This window comes from Contarinia nasturtii, unplaced genomic scaffold, assembly GCF_009176525.2.
Source record: "Contarinia nasturtii isolate CC-2019 unplaced genomic scaffold, AAFC_CNas_1.1 Cnas_scaffold_533, whole genome shotgun sequence".
Lineage (NCBI taxonomy): Eukaryota > Metazoa > Arthropoda > Insecta > Diptera > Cecidomyiidae > Contarinia > Contarinia nasturtii.
The window spans coordinates 2107618-2126160 of NW_022197885.1; the positions used below are offsets into that span (position 1 = coordinate 2107618).

The window sequence follows — 18543 nt, forward strand, 5'->3', positions numbered from 1 at the left end:
AACCCAATACATTGCTTTAAATGGAGTGCGAGCAGAGCGTGCATTGAAATCTCTTCAAACCCTCGGAATATTATTTTTGTGTGATAAAAATAACCTGCGCAAAGTTTCAGGTCATTACGATATCATACAGGCATGGCTTCCATACAAAAATCCAATTTTTTTGGAATATTTGTATGAAAGGTGTGTCGAAATATATTTGTATCGCAAAACTAATGTCATATTCGATTTTCTCGTACCCAAAAACCCCCCAATACATATTTTTGGATGTTTAAGAATACATTAAATATCACTTTTGGGGGGAAAATTGAATTTTTCCCATGGATGGCCATGGGCATCACACCAGACATGGCACGTTACTCTATCAACCAAAGTCGCTCAAAATCTAATGGTATCTATTCCTCGGCACCCCCAATCATCCTGTGAAGTCAGATTTTGAATTACTTTTCTGGTTTGAAAGTTATCGTGTTAACAAATTTTTGCGTACAGGGTACAGCGTACAGCGTACAGCGTACAGGGTACCACGCACATACATTCGGACATCGAAAAAACGCTAGATTCGTGTTCCCTGGGTCCTAAAACACCCAGAAAACATGTTTTTTGAGGGTGTTAATTTTTCGACCGATTCCAATACTTTACCTTACACACTAGGTGTGTGCGGAAAAGTAAAAGCAATTTTACTTATTTAGGTTATGTTTTTTTGTTTATTTGCAGGTTCGCACACTCTTCGTCAGTGGTTTGCCGATGGATGCTAAACCGAGAGAACTTTATTTGCTATTCAGAGCTTATGAGGTAATTTGATCATTTAATTGAATTTCAATTAGTTTAATTTATAGAACGTTCTTTTCATTCTTATTGCGTGAAAGAGCATTCTAATTTAACTATTTTTTGAATGTTGCTCATGCAAAAATTTAATTTAGCATATCCAATTTATTATCAAAATTTAATTATACTCGAGGGAATGGATTTGTTGTGTCAATTAATTTAAAATAAAAAAAACATAAAAGGATGTATGATATTCATTAATTGAGCAAATAAAATGAAAACAACATCATAAATCACATAGCCATATTTCGGCATTCATCGCAAGATTTATTGGCCGAAATTAACAAAATAATAATTCAATCAGGCCACCAACGTATGTAGTTCACACTTCAATTGAATAAAATGATAGATTGTCTCAAAAATTGACCATGTTCATTGATTGAATTGAATGGGTTGTTTTGCTTTTTAGAAGTGGTTAAGGAACTTGGCAACCTAAATGTGTCTTAATGGAGTCACTAATTAAATGAAAGCTATAATGAAATGTGAACGGATGGAAATTTATGCGAATGAAAAAAAATATATATAACTAATTGGATTTTATTTTACTTTTCCATTTCCAGGGCTACGAAGGATCGTTATTGAAAGTAACAAGTAAAAATGGAAAAACTGCATCGGTAAGTGTGCTGTGAATTTTCCTCCCACAAATAATAGCTACATTCATGGAACAAAAATAGAAGAAGAAGTTGAAAAAAGGTTTACGGTTTATTGTAATGGTGTCGCATTCATTATTCATTGAATTTGTCTGCGTGCACGATTTTCAATATGCATTCAGTTCATTATATTTGCCGTGCTTTCGGTTTCTATTTTGATATAAATTTCATTTTTATTCACATCCGGTATTTATATATCCTCATAAAACATCGCGATGCGAAACGGAGCATCATGAATTTTCCGTTATGGAATAAGAGATCTATATACAAACTATATTGTGTTTCGCACGAATTTTTTTCGCATATTTTTTTCTGAAACGTAAATTCTATCAACATTGGCGGGATCATGGAAATGCAGTCAAGTTGCGAAACTATCTGCTGTAAAGAGAAACAGCGAAAGATAGTAAAAGGGGACAGTTTTCAACTGGAAAATTATTAATGCACGTGAGCTGAATGGTATTTTCTGTTGAATATTATTCAACATTGTTGCAGTTCGCAACTTGTGTTCAACGAGTTCTACTTGCGCTTTGTAAATAGTCAGGATAATGGCATTCTTTTCATGCTCATCGATCATTACAATGAACAACTTACAAAACGATATAACATTTCATAGTTCACATTAAGTGAAAGCAAATTTGATGCTCTTTTCCGTTTCATTAACTATTTCGCTTTGTTTTTCTTTTCATGTATTGCATCATTGATTCATAGCCGGTTGGATTTGTTACGTTCCATACACGTGCTGGTGCTGAAGCAGCCAAACAAGATTTACAGGTAAATATATGTTAAACAATACCATTGATAGAAATACAAACAATCTAATATAAAGATAGTGGTATGAAATACATATTTTTTTTTGCTCGCTTCCGTCAACTTAACTTTTGTGTTTTGTTTTCTTTTTATCGAGCGTTTGCTCTGAAAAACAATATCAAATTATTTATTGAAAAAAAAAAAAAAAAAAACGTTTGCTTCAAAACATGCAAAAAGCTTGCGTTACCAAATAAAACACAGAATTTAAATTGCAACAATCAATTGAGGCATTTATTTTGATATTTATCGTTTAGTGACCAAAGGATTTAAAATCGAACATTGAATTTGGTATTATTGAAAATGCACAAATGAATGCACACGAATTAAAATTTAATTTCCAGTGGCCATTTAAATGAAAATACCAAAATAAATGAATTAAACGAAGCGTAAGTAGTAATGCTATGCCCAAAACAATCATCAACCAATCAACAACAACATGACAAAGACCAAAATCACCTGTTTGAATATGCACTGTAAATATATTATATATTTGTATGTAATACAAAACAAAAACCAACAACAACAGCAACAACATTTTTATTGAATATTGTGTTTATTTACCAACTCGAACATTAGACAATATAAAAGTCCATTTAGAAATGGATTGCAATGTGAACAACATTTATGTATGCGAATATATATCACTTCCACCCAACCAATCCCCCAAAAAGAAAACGAACGCACTTCGATTTCGAATTTAGGTAGTACTATTTGATATGCGGTTTATGCCGCAGTGAATTCCACTTTCTCTCTCTTTTTCTTTCACACACTCACACAAAATATGGAGAGGCGATAAAATGTGATTATTTGTAATTTGTTTGGAAAATTAATACGCATTAAAATTTGGTGCAGTGGGTACCATTCCTAATGAATAAAATAGAATTATGTGTATGGCTTTGCATTTGCTCTCTATCTATTTCTCACACTGTTGCACTCGAACAACAATTTCTCACACAGTAACTCTGTTTCGTTTTTTTTTTCTTTCATAAGTGCATTTTGATTATTGGACACACGAAAATCGTGTGCAAAATCACGCACAAAACATTTCATAAAATACGTGACCAAAATTGCATCAAATTTTCAAAAATCATATCAATACAAAACACACAACACCCACTATAAATATATTTGATCGAATCGACAAACATTTGGCAAAATACAATTTTCACATTTCATTGTGCGGCGATTCGAGTACCACAATGCATTTTCAATAACAACAACAACAAATCACATTTTATGTTGCAATTTGTTATTCCTCCATCAAATCGAATGAATTTACTAGAAAATCGTCTCGATTTACTTGTTTTCCAAACAAAAACTCTCGTTTCTTCTCTCAAATCGAATCGAATTCATGTATTCACAGACATGTATTTGAGCAACAACAAAAAAACGAATTTACAAATGTTGGCATACCTAAATTTCACCTCGTCTCGTCAAGTCTCGCAGTTTCTCAGCATAGACTGCATTTTTAAATTCAACAGTTTGGGAAGGGAAAACGGGAAAAAATGATGCACCATATTGGAGTTAAACACCTTGCACCTGAAAATTGCCTTTTAAAAACGGCATCTGAATGAAACAAAAACAAACAAAAATTGCATTTAGAAAAAAAAACCAAGCATATACACAACCACCATATATTCCAATTCTTTGATTTCGAATGACATACACATTCACTCAATATAATACACCCACAATAAAACGATATATATGAATTATATCTTAAATTTACAAAAGCTTTTATTATATATTTTTTCTGTTGACGTCGTGGCGCATTTATTGTATTTCAAATCGAACCGAACGCAACAAAACCCACCAATTCTTCCAACTGACTGAATGTAAAAAAAACAATTCTGTTATGTGTATTATGGCTGTTCGTTTGCTGTATACAGTTTAAATAATGCAAAGAGACCGTCGTTTTTTCAAATTCATTTTTTCCAGACCTCCGGTGGCTTTCAATCACTTTTTTTTTCACATTTTCATTTCCTTTTCATACAATTTCGATGTGACGATTGGCTAAAGTCTTCAAAAATCCAAATTGAAACTTTTTCTAAGAATTTTTTCTAAGTATCTCGTCCTCTTACAGTGCATACTCAACCTTTGTTTTACAATTTGATTTTGTTCAATTCGTGTGACAAAATGGTGGTAATTTTTCGTTTGTTTTGTATAGAAAAAAATATGTATAAGGCACACCTAAAGATTTTAACTTTTTATTTAAATGAATGTTGCAAAAAAGAGAATAAAACCAAAAAAAAAATCACACCAAATATTACAGCAGGGTGTTCGATTTGATCCTGATATGCCACAAACAATACGTTTGGAATTCGCTAAGAGTAATACAAAAGTGAGCAAACCAAAACCACAGCCTAATACAGCGACCACAGCTGCACATCCTGCATTGATGCACCCACTTACTGGACGTAAGTAGACACCAAAGAAACCAACAAAACATTTTACTAACATCTTTATTATTAGTTCATTTTGTTTATTATTTGTGTTTTACTGCATTACCGGTTTGTTTTATTTTTCTTTAATTTTTATTAGCTCTAACCATATCTGAAGAGAATCGATTCTAATTTTGACACTTTCGACGCTTTTTAGTGTTTTGGTTTTTTGAAAATGGCACAAAAGCACAGTGAAACGGCTTGAAATAGACTTTGAAGTACGAAAAATGGATTGGACATTTCATCCATCGGTCTATTTCGAGTTTGTTCATTACGCTCCACTGCAATTTTAGACATCACAATAGATACCGTTGCAATTCGTGGACATAAAAACCGCATAAATGAATAAATAATACCAAAATAGCCACAAAGTAAAAGCAGCTATAAATTAACCCCATTATTGTGAATGATATAACATGGCAAAAATAATAATCACCGAAAATTCCATTGCCTGGCGACTATAAATTCACATACATACACACAAACACAAATAAATATCTGTAACACCCGAAAATGTTTATACTTCGCGCACACATACAAACACACCGATAACACAACCAAAACACATGCTAAACCACAAAAATTTGCCCATGAATACACACAAAACAAACACACTTTTATCCAACTCTTATCTTTATATTGCCTGCTCTCTATATCTCTCTTGCCCAGTCACATCTTTACATATACACAAACACACACACACATATATATAAATATTATAATGAAAATACGTCCATACACTCATCAAATCTGAATCGAGTGATAGCGATAACAATAATAATCACCGCTATGAAAAATACAAAAAAGCCCCATTGATCTCTTTGTGCATATTTATCATTCTCATATCGGCCAGTTTTTATTCTTTTGTATTATCAGCTTGGTAGTAAAACTGACTACAAGAAATCATCACATGTAGCACACAGAAATGCTTGAATATAAAGATATTTCACACAATCCACACGGTCATTGCGATAACGATGGTATTGAATAGCCATCCCCTCCAAACAGCATCTCGACCAACACATATGTAATAAACAAACTAAAACTCAAACAACGAACTTTGACCAAACAATTGTTGAAAATGTTACACAGAACGTTTTAATTACAAACAAATACACCCCAAATTGATATCAAAAAGGTTTTTTCTTTCAGTAGATTCAGCTTCCGAAGTCAACAGCACACAATGCAATCAAATTTGTTGTTTTCTTCATGTAACCGCTCTTGCCTTCTCATCGCAATGAAAAAGCAAACAAACATTTATCGCACTCGTTGGTCAATCAATAAAAAAAAATCACACAAAAGAACACAGACAAAAGAAACACCCATAGAAAATCAAAGTTTTCTCGTTCAACGGAGCCCAGTGTGTTGAAAGTAGTTTGGTTGACTTTTGAGCAGTTTTTATTTGTTGTCTCCGTTCACAGCGACAAAAATAAAGAAGAAAGCTTGTTGAGATCAAACTGGAAATCCTTCAATAGAATGTTAAATAAAAAAAGGAATTCGACCAGCATGACACGATTTTCATTTTACACCTCCGCATTTATTTTTATTTAATATTGATTTGATGTATACACCACTTTTTCATAATATTTATTTATCATGCTGGTTTGCACGTATATGTCTCGCCCTCGGGAGTTTCGGGAATATATTGAGCAGAATGTCAAAGGAAATTAATATTCTTCTTTGATTCGCATGTTTTATATTGGACCATATCTTTTTACTTTTTGGAGGGGTCGTCATATTTTAAACAACACGATGAAAATTCTCATCATAAATTCAAAATCAATATCAAACTGAGACGTAAATCATACGTCGAACAAGTTTTTTTTTTTGGAATAAGTTTTTATCGGAAATGAAATATCCCACCGGCGATAACTAGGGTGCAAAAAAGTGCATGCGTTCTTTGATGGGCGAGCCAACTCATAGTGGGAGCACGTTTTTTATATCAAAGGGACTTTTTTTCCATTTATGTTTCTATGTCGTTTGGCCGGGAGTTATCGACACTTTTTTGTCCATCGTTTGTGTCGCTTAACAGCTGTTATCGTGTCGTGTGCTTGTATTACAAATTAGCGTCAGCTCTCTGCTTCGATATGCCATTCAATTGGCAGGTTGAAAACTGAAAGGAGCTAGTTTGTGGACATTTTTATCGATTTTTGATCGCAAAAGTTTAAGAGGGTGAATTGATCGCAAATTTTATGTGTAAACAAAATGAAAAAAACTCAAGAGAACTTCTCCGTTCTCTTAGGGTTTTTTTTTTCATTTTGCTTTCTTCAGTTTTTATTATGCAAAATGATTTTTTTTTAGATGTTCAGTATCGTTGGCTATTTTTATCCTATTTTCTTCTTGCGTTGCGTATTTGTGATGAAAACAAAAATGCAACGACTTTCAGAAACACAAAGATTATGTTCTATCCCATCTATTTTCGAAAGTATCGTCATTGTATTTTGAATATTTTATTTAACGAAACATTCACAATTTCCGTTGACAATAAATGGATTTATTTTATCCTATAAGATTAATTATTGTCTAGCATTAAAACAAAGACAAATAATTTTGGCATTTCTTTCGCTTTTCACACCGATTTCACATTGAATATAAAAGTTTTCATCGCGTTCATTATGTTTTTCTCTTTCTGTTTCTCGCTGTGTTTGTTTAATCTCTTCATCGTGTCTCAAATGCTTAATCTAAATTAATTGAATTTTCGAACACGTGAACGAAACTTTTTCGACGACAAAAATTTGGAAGTGCCATGTCTATTGTAGACCGTGCGCTTTATGTCAGTTTAACAATTAATCATTTAACACAAAAAAAACAAACAAAATAATTTCGGTTCTTTTTTTCTTATTTTCATTTAATTTGATTTTCTCTTGTTATTATTTAATGAATAAATGCATGTAGCTCATGGAATTGTTAGATATTAATCCCGTTTGTATTTTTTTTTTCTCTTCTCTTAACTGTCTTTGTTTTATGTTCTGTTCGGACGGGCAACTTCATTTTTCGATGCGATTTGGTTATTTTTTTTCGTTGTATCGTCAATTATGCGTTTGGTGTAGACTTAGGTGCACCATTCTTTCCTGGCGGACATGAACTATGGCATCATCCATTAGCATATTCGGCAGCTGCAGCCGCCGAACTACCGAGCGCTGCTTTGCAGCATGCAATAGTGCATCCGGCACTTCATCCACAAGTGCCGGTACGATCCTACCTTTGACTAAATCCAGAGAAAATGATTGATCAACCTATGCAAGTAAGTACCCTGATTTTTTACATTTTTTTAATGGAATTTTTATCGAAAATTCTATTAATTTGAATTTGTGAGGACTGTTCCATTCGAATATTTACTCTACCAGATTAACTCAATTGCAGAGCGAAACATTTTTTTATATACAAATGACCAAATCATTCTACATTTATAAATTTAAATAAATATATTTTTATATATATTTAAAATCGACGTCAAAGTCGATGAATTATAAAAAAATATATGAAGCATAATTAATGAAAAAGCTTTCAATTGTCGTATTATCGCATTTTCATTAAATTTCAGAAAGCATTACAATCTGTTTATTGCAGCAAGCAACGGAAAAACAACAAGTAAATGAGTTTATTTTTTGTGTGTGTGCATTTGGATTGGCTGCTCATTGGCTCGAAACACGTTCGTGTATTTTTTTTCTGGATGTTCACAATAAGTTGATTCATTTGACTATTCAACTGGGATAGTCAGAGATGCGAAAACATTAAATAAAATCTGAAATGAGAAAAACCGCCGAAGTACCACAAAAATTATTGTTATTGTCATTGGCGTTGCGGTTCGTATTGATATGCAGGATAAAAACCGTGGGCTTATAATTGAAACAGAAAAAAGACCGTTTCAACGTTGAATCGACTCGCTCTTTTTTTTTCGAAAAACTGTTGCAAACAGATATTGCTGTCGATTATACAAAATGTTGGTTTTGGCTTTTGCATAATTACATTTAACAACAGATTCAAGCGCTTATTCAACTGAGGCGAAAGGTTCCAATGCCCGAGGAAGATTTTTAGTTAAAAAAAAATCAGTTGTATCGAATAATTTTTTCAAACTAAAAATGGAACAAATTATTAAGTAAAACTAACTAAGTAGAAGTTGGTATTTATTAAATCTAATATCCAACATTTCCATTCGTTCGTATTGAATTATTCAATAAGACTGTGCTGTCAATTCGATGGTACTATATTTATATTTATTGACGCTGTAGATAACCTTTTTTTTTATTCGGCTCTGAAAAAAGAACACATACTCACAAATTACTATATTTGGAAATTCAATGTGTTTTTTTTCTTCTTCGGTTGGTTGTTGCATGAAAATCAGATATTCGTTATATATTTCATGAGAATGAAGCGAGAAACAACCGTCAAGCCGAACAAAAAACGCCAATTCAAAATGAAAAATAAATCAAATGAATAAATAATTTCGTTGATTCATTTCGTGCAACATTTTAATTTTCCGTAAAAAAACCACATTCAAGACGAAAATGGAAAACAATGCTTTCCGTTTATCGTATATTTTTGTGACTCGATCGCGAGACTATGTTCATTTTTTTTTGGTATACCCTATCGGTTATCAGTTTTTATTTGTGAATATTTAACAAAAGTTCTATTTCAATGAAATGATTTCATAATACGAGCTTTCTTACGTGAATTTTTAAAAAATAGTTTCCATAAACCAAACATTTCTATAACATAGTTTCGCATTTATAATTTACCTGAGAAATGAAGACCGATGATAAAAAGAGAAAGTTATCAAAATGGTTTGGAAAATTCATCTATGACATTTGAAGTGCCGTGTTCATTTAAAATTTATATCCGATGTGAGAAAGAATGAGGGACCAACCAACGTAGAAAAAATATTTCATTTAAAAATTACAGCCAGCACCATTATAATACATTGTGTCATGGAATGCGCGCTAAGCAGAGGCGTTTTGTAGACGATATTACCGACTACAGAATTCGGAATAAGCCAGAAATTACACTGAAAGCTATAAACTAGTTATTTCGGTGGATTTAGTTTTCTCTCGTTTCTCTCTCTCTTTCTCTTTCCCACTTTCTTTCTTCTATAAATTCACTACAACTTAAAACAAGAAAAATTGTACAAGCCAGGACCATATAGCACCGAATACACACACATATATATGGCCAACATTAATAAACTGTGAACACGAAAAGCTTGTTGCGTTTTTTATGATGGTGTACTATTTTCTGCCTTTCTTTATTTTTCTTTCCCTTCACCTTTTCAATGCTGTTGGAAAAATTCGGTCTTTTAAATAATAAATAAGCAATAAAATAACGGGAATTATTGTACACGCAAACTTTTCACATTTTTCCTCTTCACCATCAATTTTCTATATGTATGTGTTCATTGTTCGCCTCTTTAAATTGCTGCCATTTTCTACAGTGGCTAATGCGTGCCATGTACCTGCGAGCGTTGTGCATACGGTAAAAAGAGCGAAATAACATTTTCATTGAACAATATACAATTTTTTTTAACCATAGTACAACATGCAGTAAATTGTTATTTTTAACGATGTATCATGTGTCCTTCTGAGCCCGAAACCGGCGCCAGATCGAAACAAAAAAAAATATATGGCCAATATCTTTCAAATAAAAACGAACACCGTTGTAGAGAAATGATGTAAGCACGGCTGTGCACGGTAATAGCACATTCATTTTCGCTGCAGCTTTTCTTAACTGTAATGCTCAACAATTTTTTTTTCGTCCACGTTAATGGAATCGATGACCAAATGTTTATTTTTACTACAAACCCACAAAATGCAAATCAACTCACTTTGTAGTCAAAGGCACCAATGAAAAATTCAAGAAGAAATAAAAACATTAAAATCAGGCAGAAAGCTCAATTTCATGCCAATGTTACACATAAAAACATCTCGATGCAAACAAATTGAAAGTTTTAATTTTTCGCGGAAAAACACCGCTTCCATACTGAATTTGATGCGGAGGAGTAAATATGGCAAAGCATTATTTAAAGCTTAACCATTCAATGCCTGCTTCAAATATTGTTTGCACTGATATACGTAGGCAGCAATAATAATCTCATTACACTAATATAAATGAACATGAAATGAACATGAAATGAAATATTCACCGTCACCATCATATGAATGAGTAAACACATCGCATGGAATCATCCATTTATCGTATCATGTATTACGGCATTGTTTACATACCGTGTGTTTGTGAGCGTTTGCATGAGATAGTTGCACTTGTAACCGCTTGTAAAATGTTGAAATCCGCTTAATCAACATCATATAAGTTGAACGCGATTTTGATGTTCATTACTTTGTTTTCGGTTGTTTGATGCACTCAAAATATTTTACAAGATATACAAGAGAAACGGTTGCAAAATGAATGAATGATACACAAAAACTACAAATGCCTTGGCTCATAAACATAATTTGTAAGTTTATACGTCTATCATTGTTGAGAAGAGAAAGAGAGAGATCATATACCACATGTACTATCTGCTGTACATCCATTAACACAAACAGTGTGAAAATGCAGACTTGAATGAATTTATGGTCGTTCCAATTTGCATGGAATACACACACACACACACTTTACGGGAAAAGTGACAACCAAATTTACAATTCGCTGAACAAATATACACATATACTACTGATAGAGATGCATACTTCAATTACAAGCAACGATAACGATGAATTCAGAAGGATGACATTGCTTTTACTTCCTGCTCAACGTTTGTATATATACATCATCACATCATTGAAGATGCATCAACAATTTAACATAACGAAACATATATTGATGTTTTCATAATAATGATGAATGTATTTCCATAATTGACAACGTGATTTTTACTTTTGAATGGCTTGGAAAATGGAGCGCCGATGAATATGACGACGTCCAGATGAAGTAACCTGTTTTTTCATCGTTACCATAAGCTCGTTTGCAAATCGGATCGAAAGTTTATACTTATTGACAATACTAGTTTATATGTTGATATGTCTCGTGTCAAAGTCGTCACATATTCCTTTGCCGATGTGCTCATTAGGATATTTAAATCGAAAGCAATGGGAAGCGATTCACCGATAAATTCTTAATACCCATACAAAATGTGAACAGAGCGAATATTTGAATATTCAAAGGGTGTCACTAATTTCATTTGGCACCGTTCAGATTGCAGCATCTCCAACTGAGACGATAAAGTGAAATGCTTTTGTACAAAAGTAAACATTCAGCCCGGAAGTATACTAGATATGAAGAGAAACCGGTTATAATTCATTTCCAAACGAGATTCTCTCCCAAAATCATGTTTAATAAACGCACATTGCAACAAGCCATTCTCGTGCAAAATGTATATGCCTGTGCAATGACACATGGAACGATGTGTCAGAATTTTAAGAGAATCCATTAATATTAAATGGCACTTGGGCAAAATGTGCGAATCAAATAGTAAGATTCATGTAGAGAATCTTCAAGCAATGGAATACGGTGTTTGGTGTACTTGTCTGACTATTTTGCTGTCTTTTCCCTTTTTGCACTCTATCTCTCTCTCCCACTTATGCCGGAACTTGAGAGTATGCCGGTCGGAATTGCAGCAGGCAATTTATGTCATGCATCCAAAGAATTTCATATGCTCAGTTGAATAATGTTCGCTAGCAGATTTAACCGCATGTATATGCTATTAACGGCTGTCTTAGCACAACTTCTTGAAATAAACACAGCACACGGCATATCCATTGAGCGAAACAGAAACTTTAGTCTCATATCGTATTCAAAATGCATGCTTAAGCATCTGCCTGGAATCACATATCGCTTCATTTCACAACGAGATAAAAGCTACACTACAAACACAACTCGTGTGATTGGCAAAAAAACGCGCGCACACAACGACGTGCCATCAACGGACGTGAAAATACACATTTTCTTTATCACTCTCTGTCTTTCTGTTCCATACAGTTTTCTTTTATAGAGATTTTTCCCATTTCGTGTGATTTCTCGTTTTTAAAGTCAAAAAACGAATTCACGAAATTCCTGCCATGATTCAAACTATGTAATTCATCAAAATCAACGAAAACCGCAAAATCGTGATAAAATTCAATTTATGCGTTGCCATAGCAAGAATGAAACGATGTGATTCCATAATTTTAATTAACAAAAGAGTTTATACTTGCTGCAAGCTTTTGCCAACCGAATTTCTTTTTTTGAATTTTTTAGTACACTTCAGCGATACACAGAAACCCAGAGATACATACACACAGATACAGAGGGTATTTCCACCGAAATATTCAACAGCAAAAGAGAAAACAAAGTTTTTCATTTATTTTGAATTACAGAATGTTTAAAAACAGATTTTCGCTCACTTCTTGCTCGTGCTTTTTGTGCTGCCATAAATTCATTTAGTCTGTAGTTGGTGGAAAAATAGACAAATGAAAACGGATTGATGGCAGAATCAAAATTGACATTCTTTATGCCGTCACGTTTTCTTTGCCTTGAGTGTTAGGGGAGAGGGTGGGGAAAAGTCGCACACACATGAACCCATTGCTTCTTGTCGTCAATCATTGCAGCCAAAGCACGTCGAAAAGTGTCATAGATGAAATGATTTCAATGTGAGTAGTTTAACGTTAAACGATAGATGTAGATAGATGTGTGAGCGACAAAAACCGCGAAATGAAAAGCAAAACTTGACAAAGTAAAGAATGTGAACGAATGGAGAAAAAAATCGAGGACACAAATCGAAAGATATATAAACGCAATGACAAAGAAACGCATGTGGTGTGGTATGGTGTGGTATGGTGTGGCGTGAATTTATTTTGCATTATGTATGTGGAAAATTCGCTGTCAACGATGTTTGTTTATGAACATCAAAATGTGTAACAGCATGAAAATGTCTCCGATTATATCAATGAGAATCCATCAAGAATGTCATCATTCAGCGTTTTCCTTCTTCCACACATACTTGCAGTTCTTTTTCACGCAAAGCTTGAGTTACACGTAATCTTCATTCGGTGTATAATTGAATGATTTATGATGTATTTGTGTGTGTATTTGAGTATGTGACAGATATTTTTTCTCGTTTAAAAATTCACAATCATCTTGCCGTCGTTGGTAAAACTTTTTCAAAATGCAGCATTCTTGCGCGTTGTTATTGTTATGCATGTGACTTTTTTTTATCCCATAATGAGGGAGTTTATGTTTAATGCCATTTCAATAAAACCGACGCGTTCTTGAAATTGAATGTTCGCATCTCACTCAATTTTTGATATTTAAATCAAGTTGACTTGCAAGTATTTTTTCCATTCCACATTCATCCGCATTCAATTGAGTTACATAGTCGACTTTTAATGATTACGATTGTGATATACGAGTTTATTTTAAATTTACATGGCAGAATATGCATTTATGCTGACTATGTACGACTTAATGCAAAGAAAATTTCACAAAAAAATGCAGGGTTGACAATTTTGAGTGATATGACTACCGTAAATGTTGGTGTTTTCCAGAGATATTATTTACAGAAGGCCTTTTGTAGTACCGTTATTTTTATTGTACGACCTCATCCCTGCTTTTCCATCTTAAAACCGATGCAATGAACTTCCTGGTATAATGTCGACAATTTTTATAGCATTTTATCGCATAAGTTTTTATAGAAGTGTTTTGTAGAACGACAAGACAAAATTAAAAATATTCTAGCATGAAGTTTATCGTTGAATGCGTGAAACGCTGACCTTCTCATGAAAATGGAATCGAATTTTCTTCGAACGAAAAGAAATGCTCTTGACAAAATGCGATTAAAAGACTGAAAGAGTTCTTGAGTTTCATCCATCTCCATGCGATCATGAGTTGCATGTTGAATTGATAGTTGTTTGACGTAAAAACCATCAAATATTTTATCTTTATCACAACAATTTAGACATGTGCTTTAAGTGTTCAACAGCTATAACCCATTCGAAAATTCCATTGCGTACACTTAAGATGTCCGTATAAATCTGTGTCTTTGTGAATGAGCTGAAGCGTAAAGTGTATCTACTCGAGCACAGTAAAGTTTTCTCAGCGTTTGTAGTAAATATGTTACTTTATAGCGAGTAACACGACAACAAGACGCACAGTGTTCGTGTGTCTGGTTGGAATGCCTTTAAAACACATATATTAGAGAAATTGTGCTATAATCGCGATGAAAACTTTTTCCGACAAACATTTCCGCTATGGAATATGTCGAACAAACAATGCACGGAGTAGCCCCAACCAATATTTGATGGGCGTGTGTGTGTGTGGCCATCAAGACTATTGTCTTACAAGTTTGCTAGCGCATCTTTGGCTCAATTTGTAAGATAAACTACTACAAATACACGAAAACTTGTCACACATCGCTTGAATAAATGATCTTTGAAATGGTGTTTGAAATGGATATTCTGACACTTCTCAGCGACCAAATACGAGTATGTGCGAAGGAATCTTAGCACTTTAACGACCTTAGTATCAAGACAACAGATCTAAATGAAACTTTTTCTGTTTTCTTTATCGATTTCATTTGTGAAATTGATCTTTTGTGGTTTATTCGGAAGAACGTGTATGTGATCTCATCCAATGTCATCAAGTCAAACGGATATTAAAAAAAACAACTAGAGAAGGTTAACATCGTATTTCACTTTTGTCATCACATATTTGTGAACTGATGCGAATTCATTTTTCTCGCGCTCATGTGACCGCTAATTTCCTGCATTGATGCGACAGCAAAGTCTACATGCATTAATCTCTCTGACTTTGTGGATGTTGTTTTTATTTAACTTTGCGCTTCATGTCCTCGCAGAAAAGGAAACTGCTCACCATATATTTTCATCGAAAAACCAACGAAAAAATAGTAGAGAGAGAGAAATTGACGCTCTTTTGAGGACGTTCATCAAGCGGAAATTTTGTGTTATATACACACACACACAAGATTGGTTCATTTTTCAGATATGCGACACCAAATATGCGGCGAGCAAAAAAAGAAAAGAAAATGAAGATAAGCTGACATTTTACCTGCTCTTCACTTTTGGGTGTATTTTGTATCGGAGAACATTATTTAACGTATATGTTTTGCTGTGTAATGTGCAGCTTTTGAAATTTTGTTAAAAAGCGAATGAAAAAACAGAAAGCTTCAGATTGGATCACAAAATTACTGAGTTTTCGTCTTTTTCATTTTCTTATTCACATTTTTCAATGCACTTAAACGACATTAATTTAATAGTGTGTCGATGTTATATTTTATTTCCAATACAACACCGCTTGATATTTCCTTTTGCAATCTCAAGATTGATTTTAGAAAGAAAAGAGGCAACATTTCATACAGTGCTTTTGTATCTTGTCGTAGATTCAGAGCAATTTCATAATAAGTAATAACGCTTTTACTTTGAGATCTGTAACCCTTTGTTCCCACTTATATACAAAAGCATTCGTGGACATTTTCATAAAATCAAATGAACTTTGACATAATTTATTGTTGAATGTAAGCGGAATTCACAGAAGTGTAATGGAAAATGAAGAGGTTAATTTCGGAATAATTTGCTTCAATTTGACTAATATAATTTGTGACTGCGAAGCCAAGAGCCAATCTCCTGTTGGAAGGATCCCTTTGAAAAGAGCAATAAGACCCAAAACATTTTGCCAAACGGCAAAATGATAACTCGAGGAAAATGTACATAATATAGTTCCATAACTGACGTGAAAACTGGTGAAAACAGACATGCTTGTATTCGGCACCTCGACTGTCAATTTTGTCCAGTCATTTTAGTGAAGTAAATATTCAAAATAGTTTCCATTTTGAATTTAAAAGAGGAAAAATTTGAAGGGAAAAAATCTAGTTCAATTTTATGCGGTGCTTTGCTCTGGTGTTTGAAATGGTCTGCATTCAAAGAATCGGCCACATTAGAATATTCAATGATTTACGGTATTTCCATCAAGATTTTGCCAATGAAATTTATTACCGCGTATGGCATGTTGAACGGTATTTCAGGTCAAATTGAATGATAACATACGTAACGTATATCAATGGCAAAATTTAATATACCTTAGAAATATGCATATTTTTTCGGCGCTATCAACAGCAAATATTCACGAATATTTTCCTAATCTGATTGTTTTCATCGGTTGCTATCGTTATGCCACTCAATTGCTGCAAACATTTGGATTAACTTTTTCACAAAACAAAATCAAAACGTTAAGCACTCATGTTATGTGAATAATAATAAATAATAAGACATTTTATTAAATATTGAAATGGAAATGAATCGGAATAGAAATGGAGAAAAATGTAAGTGAATGTTCGAAGCTCAAAACCGGTGGCATGAAGTACGGTGCCAGGTAGAAACAGTGTATAGCTGTGTAGCATCGACATCAAACCCCCATCTCTATTTTATTGCTTTGAAACATTTCATTTACTATTCAATTGGTTGCTAGTCAATGAAATAAAATGTTCAAATCGCATGCTTCACAAAACTATTCAAAATAACAAACAACAATACCCCATTCGGTGTTTAGTCATGAAAATGTGAATAAAAATATATATTTATTGGTTAACATGCAAAAGCTCAGAGTGAAAGAGTGAAATAAATCTGGTTGTGAATAAAATGAATGTAAATGTTCCACTTTCGCAAATCATAAATAAAAATAACAATAACAACTGAACCACTTGACATTTGTCGACATTTGATTAACATTATAATTTTTTCCAATTTCAGAACCAAATCACTTTACAACATCCATCAGCAATGCATCCACAATCAATGCAAGTATCGGCTGGGCTACCACCCGGTCATTTTTTACCAAGTCCGGCCTTGGCTAGCCCAGTAGGCTCAACTGGAGCGCAGCAGCCAAATCCACCATTGGCTGCAAATGCGCCATGCTCCACTCTATTCGTTGCAAATCTCGGACAATTCGTCTCCGAACATGAACTCAAAGAGATTTTTGCCAGGTAATTACATATGTCAGGATTTCTCATATTGCGAAATTCATTTCATTATTATTTTTTTCAAATTTAATCCCAATTTTGTGAGCAAAAGAAAATATTCATACAAAAACACACACAATTCATAATTAAATCACTTCATTTTGGACGAGTTTGCAAGCAAAATTCTCTGCACCAAACAAATCGAGAATAAAATTTAAAAAAAAAAATCACCTTCCACCCATATATTGAACTCCAACTGACTGCTTAATTATCTCAAAATTATCACATTCAATTTTCACTGAGTTATGTTCGAATGCAAGCACAGAAACACTTCAACAGTTCCACATTGAATTTCACATACATACACAGACACACACACACACGCACATACAAATTGTATAAAACACAGATCTTCAGAGCACATATCCGATTAAGCAAGTTTTAGAAAGTTGTACGAAGGGGATTTTGTAAATAGCCGACACGAAAATGATGTTGGGTTTTCGATTATAACGACAAACATGATTCATTATGTAAAGGCAATATTCCTATTGGATAATATATACGTAAAATTCTCGGAAATTCGAAAATCAAAAAGCTGGAAAATCAGTTTATTGGAAATACATATAAAGAGATAGATAGGAAAATGTAATTCAATTTACTTTTTGAGTAGCCGAAATCAATGATGAAATCTCATCGTTTTGTTCAAAGACGGGCCCGGGACTTATTGCATACACCCATAAATAAATAATCCCAATTTCAACGATAATAACCTCTCGCGTTCATCATAAATCCACTCTTTTTCTTTCCTTCTTCTCCCCCCCTCTCTCGCTCACACACTAGTCCGTTATCAATGTTATTTCGTCGAAGATATAAAATGTTTAAC

General features: G+C 33.4%; 1 protein-coding gene across 4 annotated transcripts in view; it reads left to right on the plus strand.

Moving 5' to 3' along the window:
- The window catches only part of LOC116339906 (protein couch potato), a 172157-nt gene that overhangs the window by 149692 nt on the left and 3922 nt on the right, over positions 1–18543 (plus strand). For 2 of the 4 annotated variants that reach the window (XM_031766003.1, XM_031766002.1), the window contains exons 6-11: positions 712–789; positions 1383–1436; positions 2181–2243; positions 4552–4696; positions 7771–7964; positions 17452–17563. In XM_031766003.1, coding sequence (XP_031621863.1) covers positions 712–789; positions 1383–1436; positions 2181–2243; positions 4552–4696; positions 7771–7928 — 498 coding nt within the window. In that variant the 3' untranslated portion in view covers positions 7929–7964; positions 17452–17563. Of the gene's footprint in view, positions 1–711; positions 790–1382; positions 1437–2180; positions 2244–4551; positions 4697–7770; positions 7965–17451; positions 17685–18543 lie in introns of those variants that run through there. The other 2 variants (XM_031766004.1, XM_031766005.1) reach the window with 2 other exon arrangements.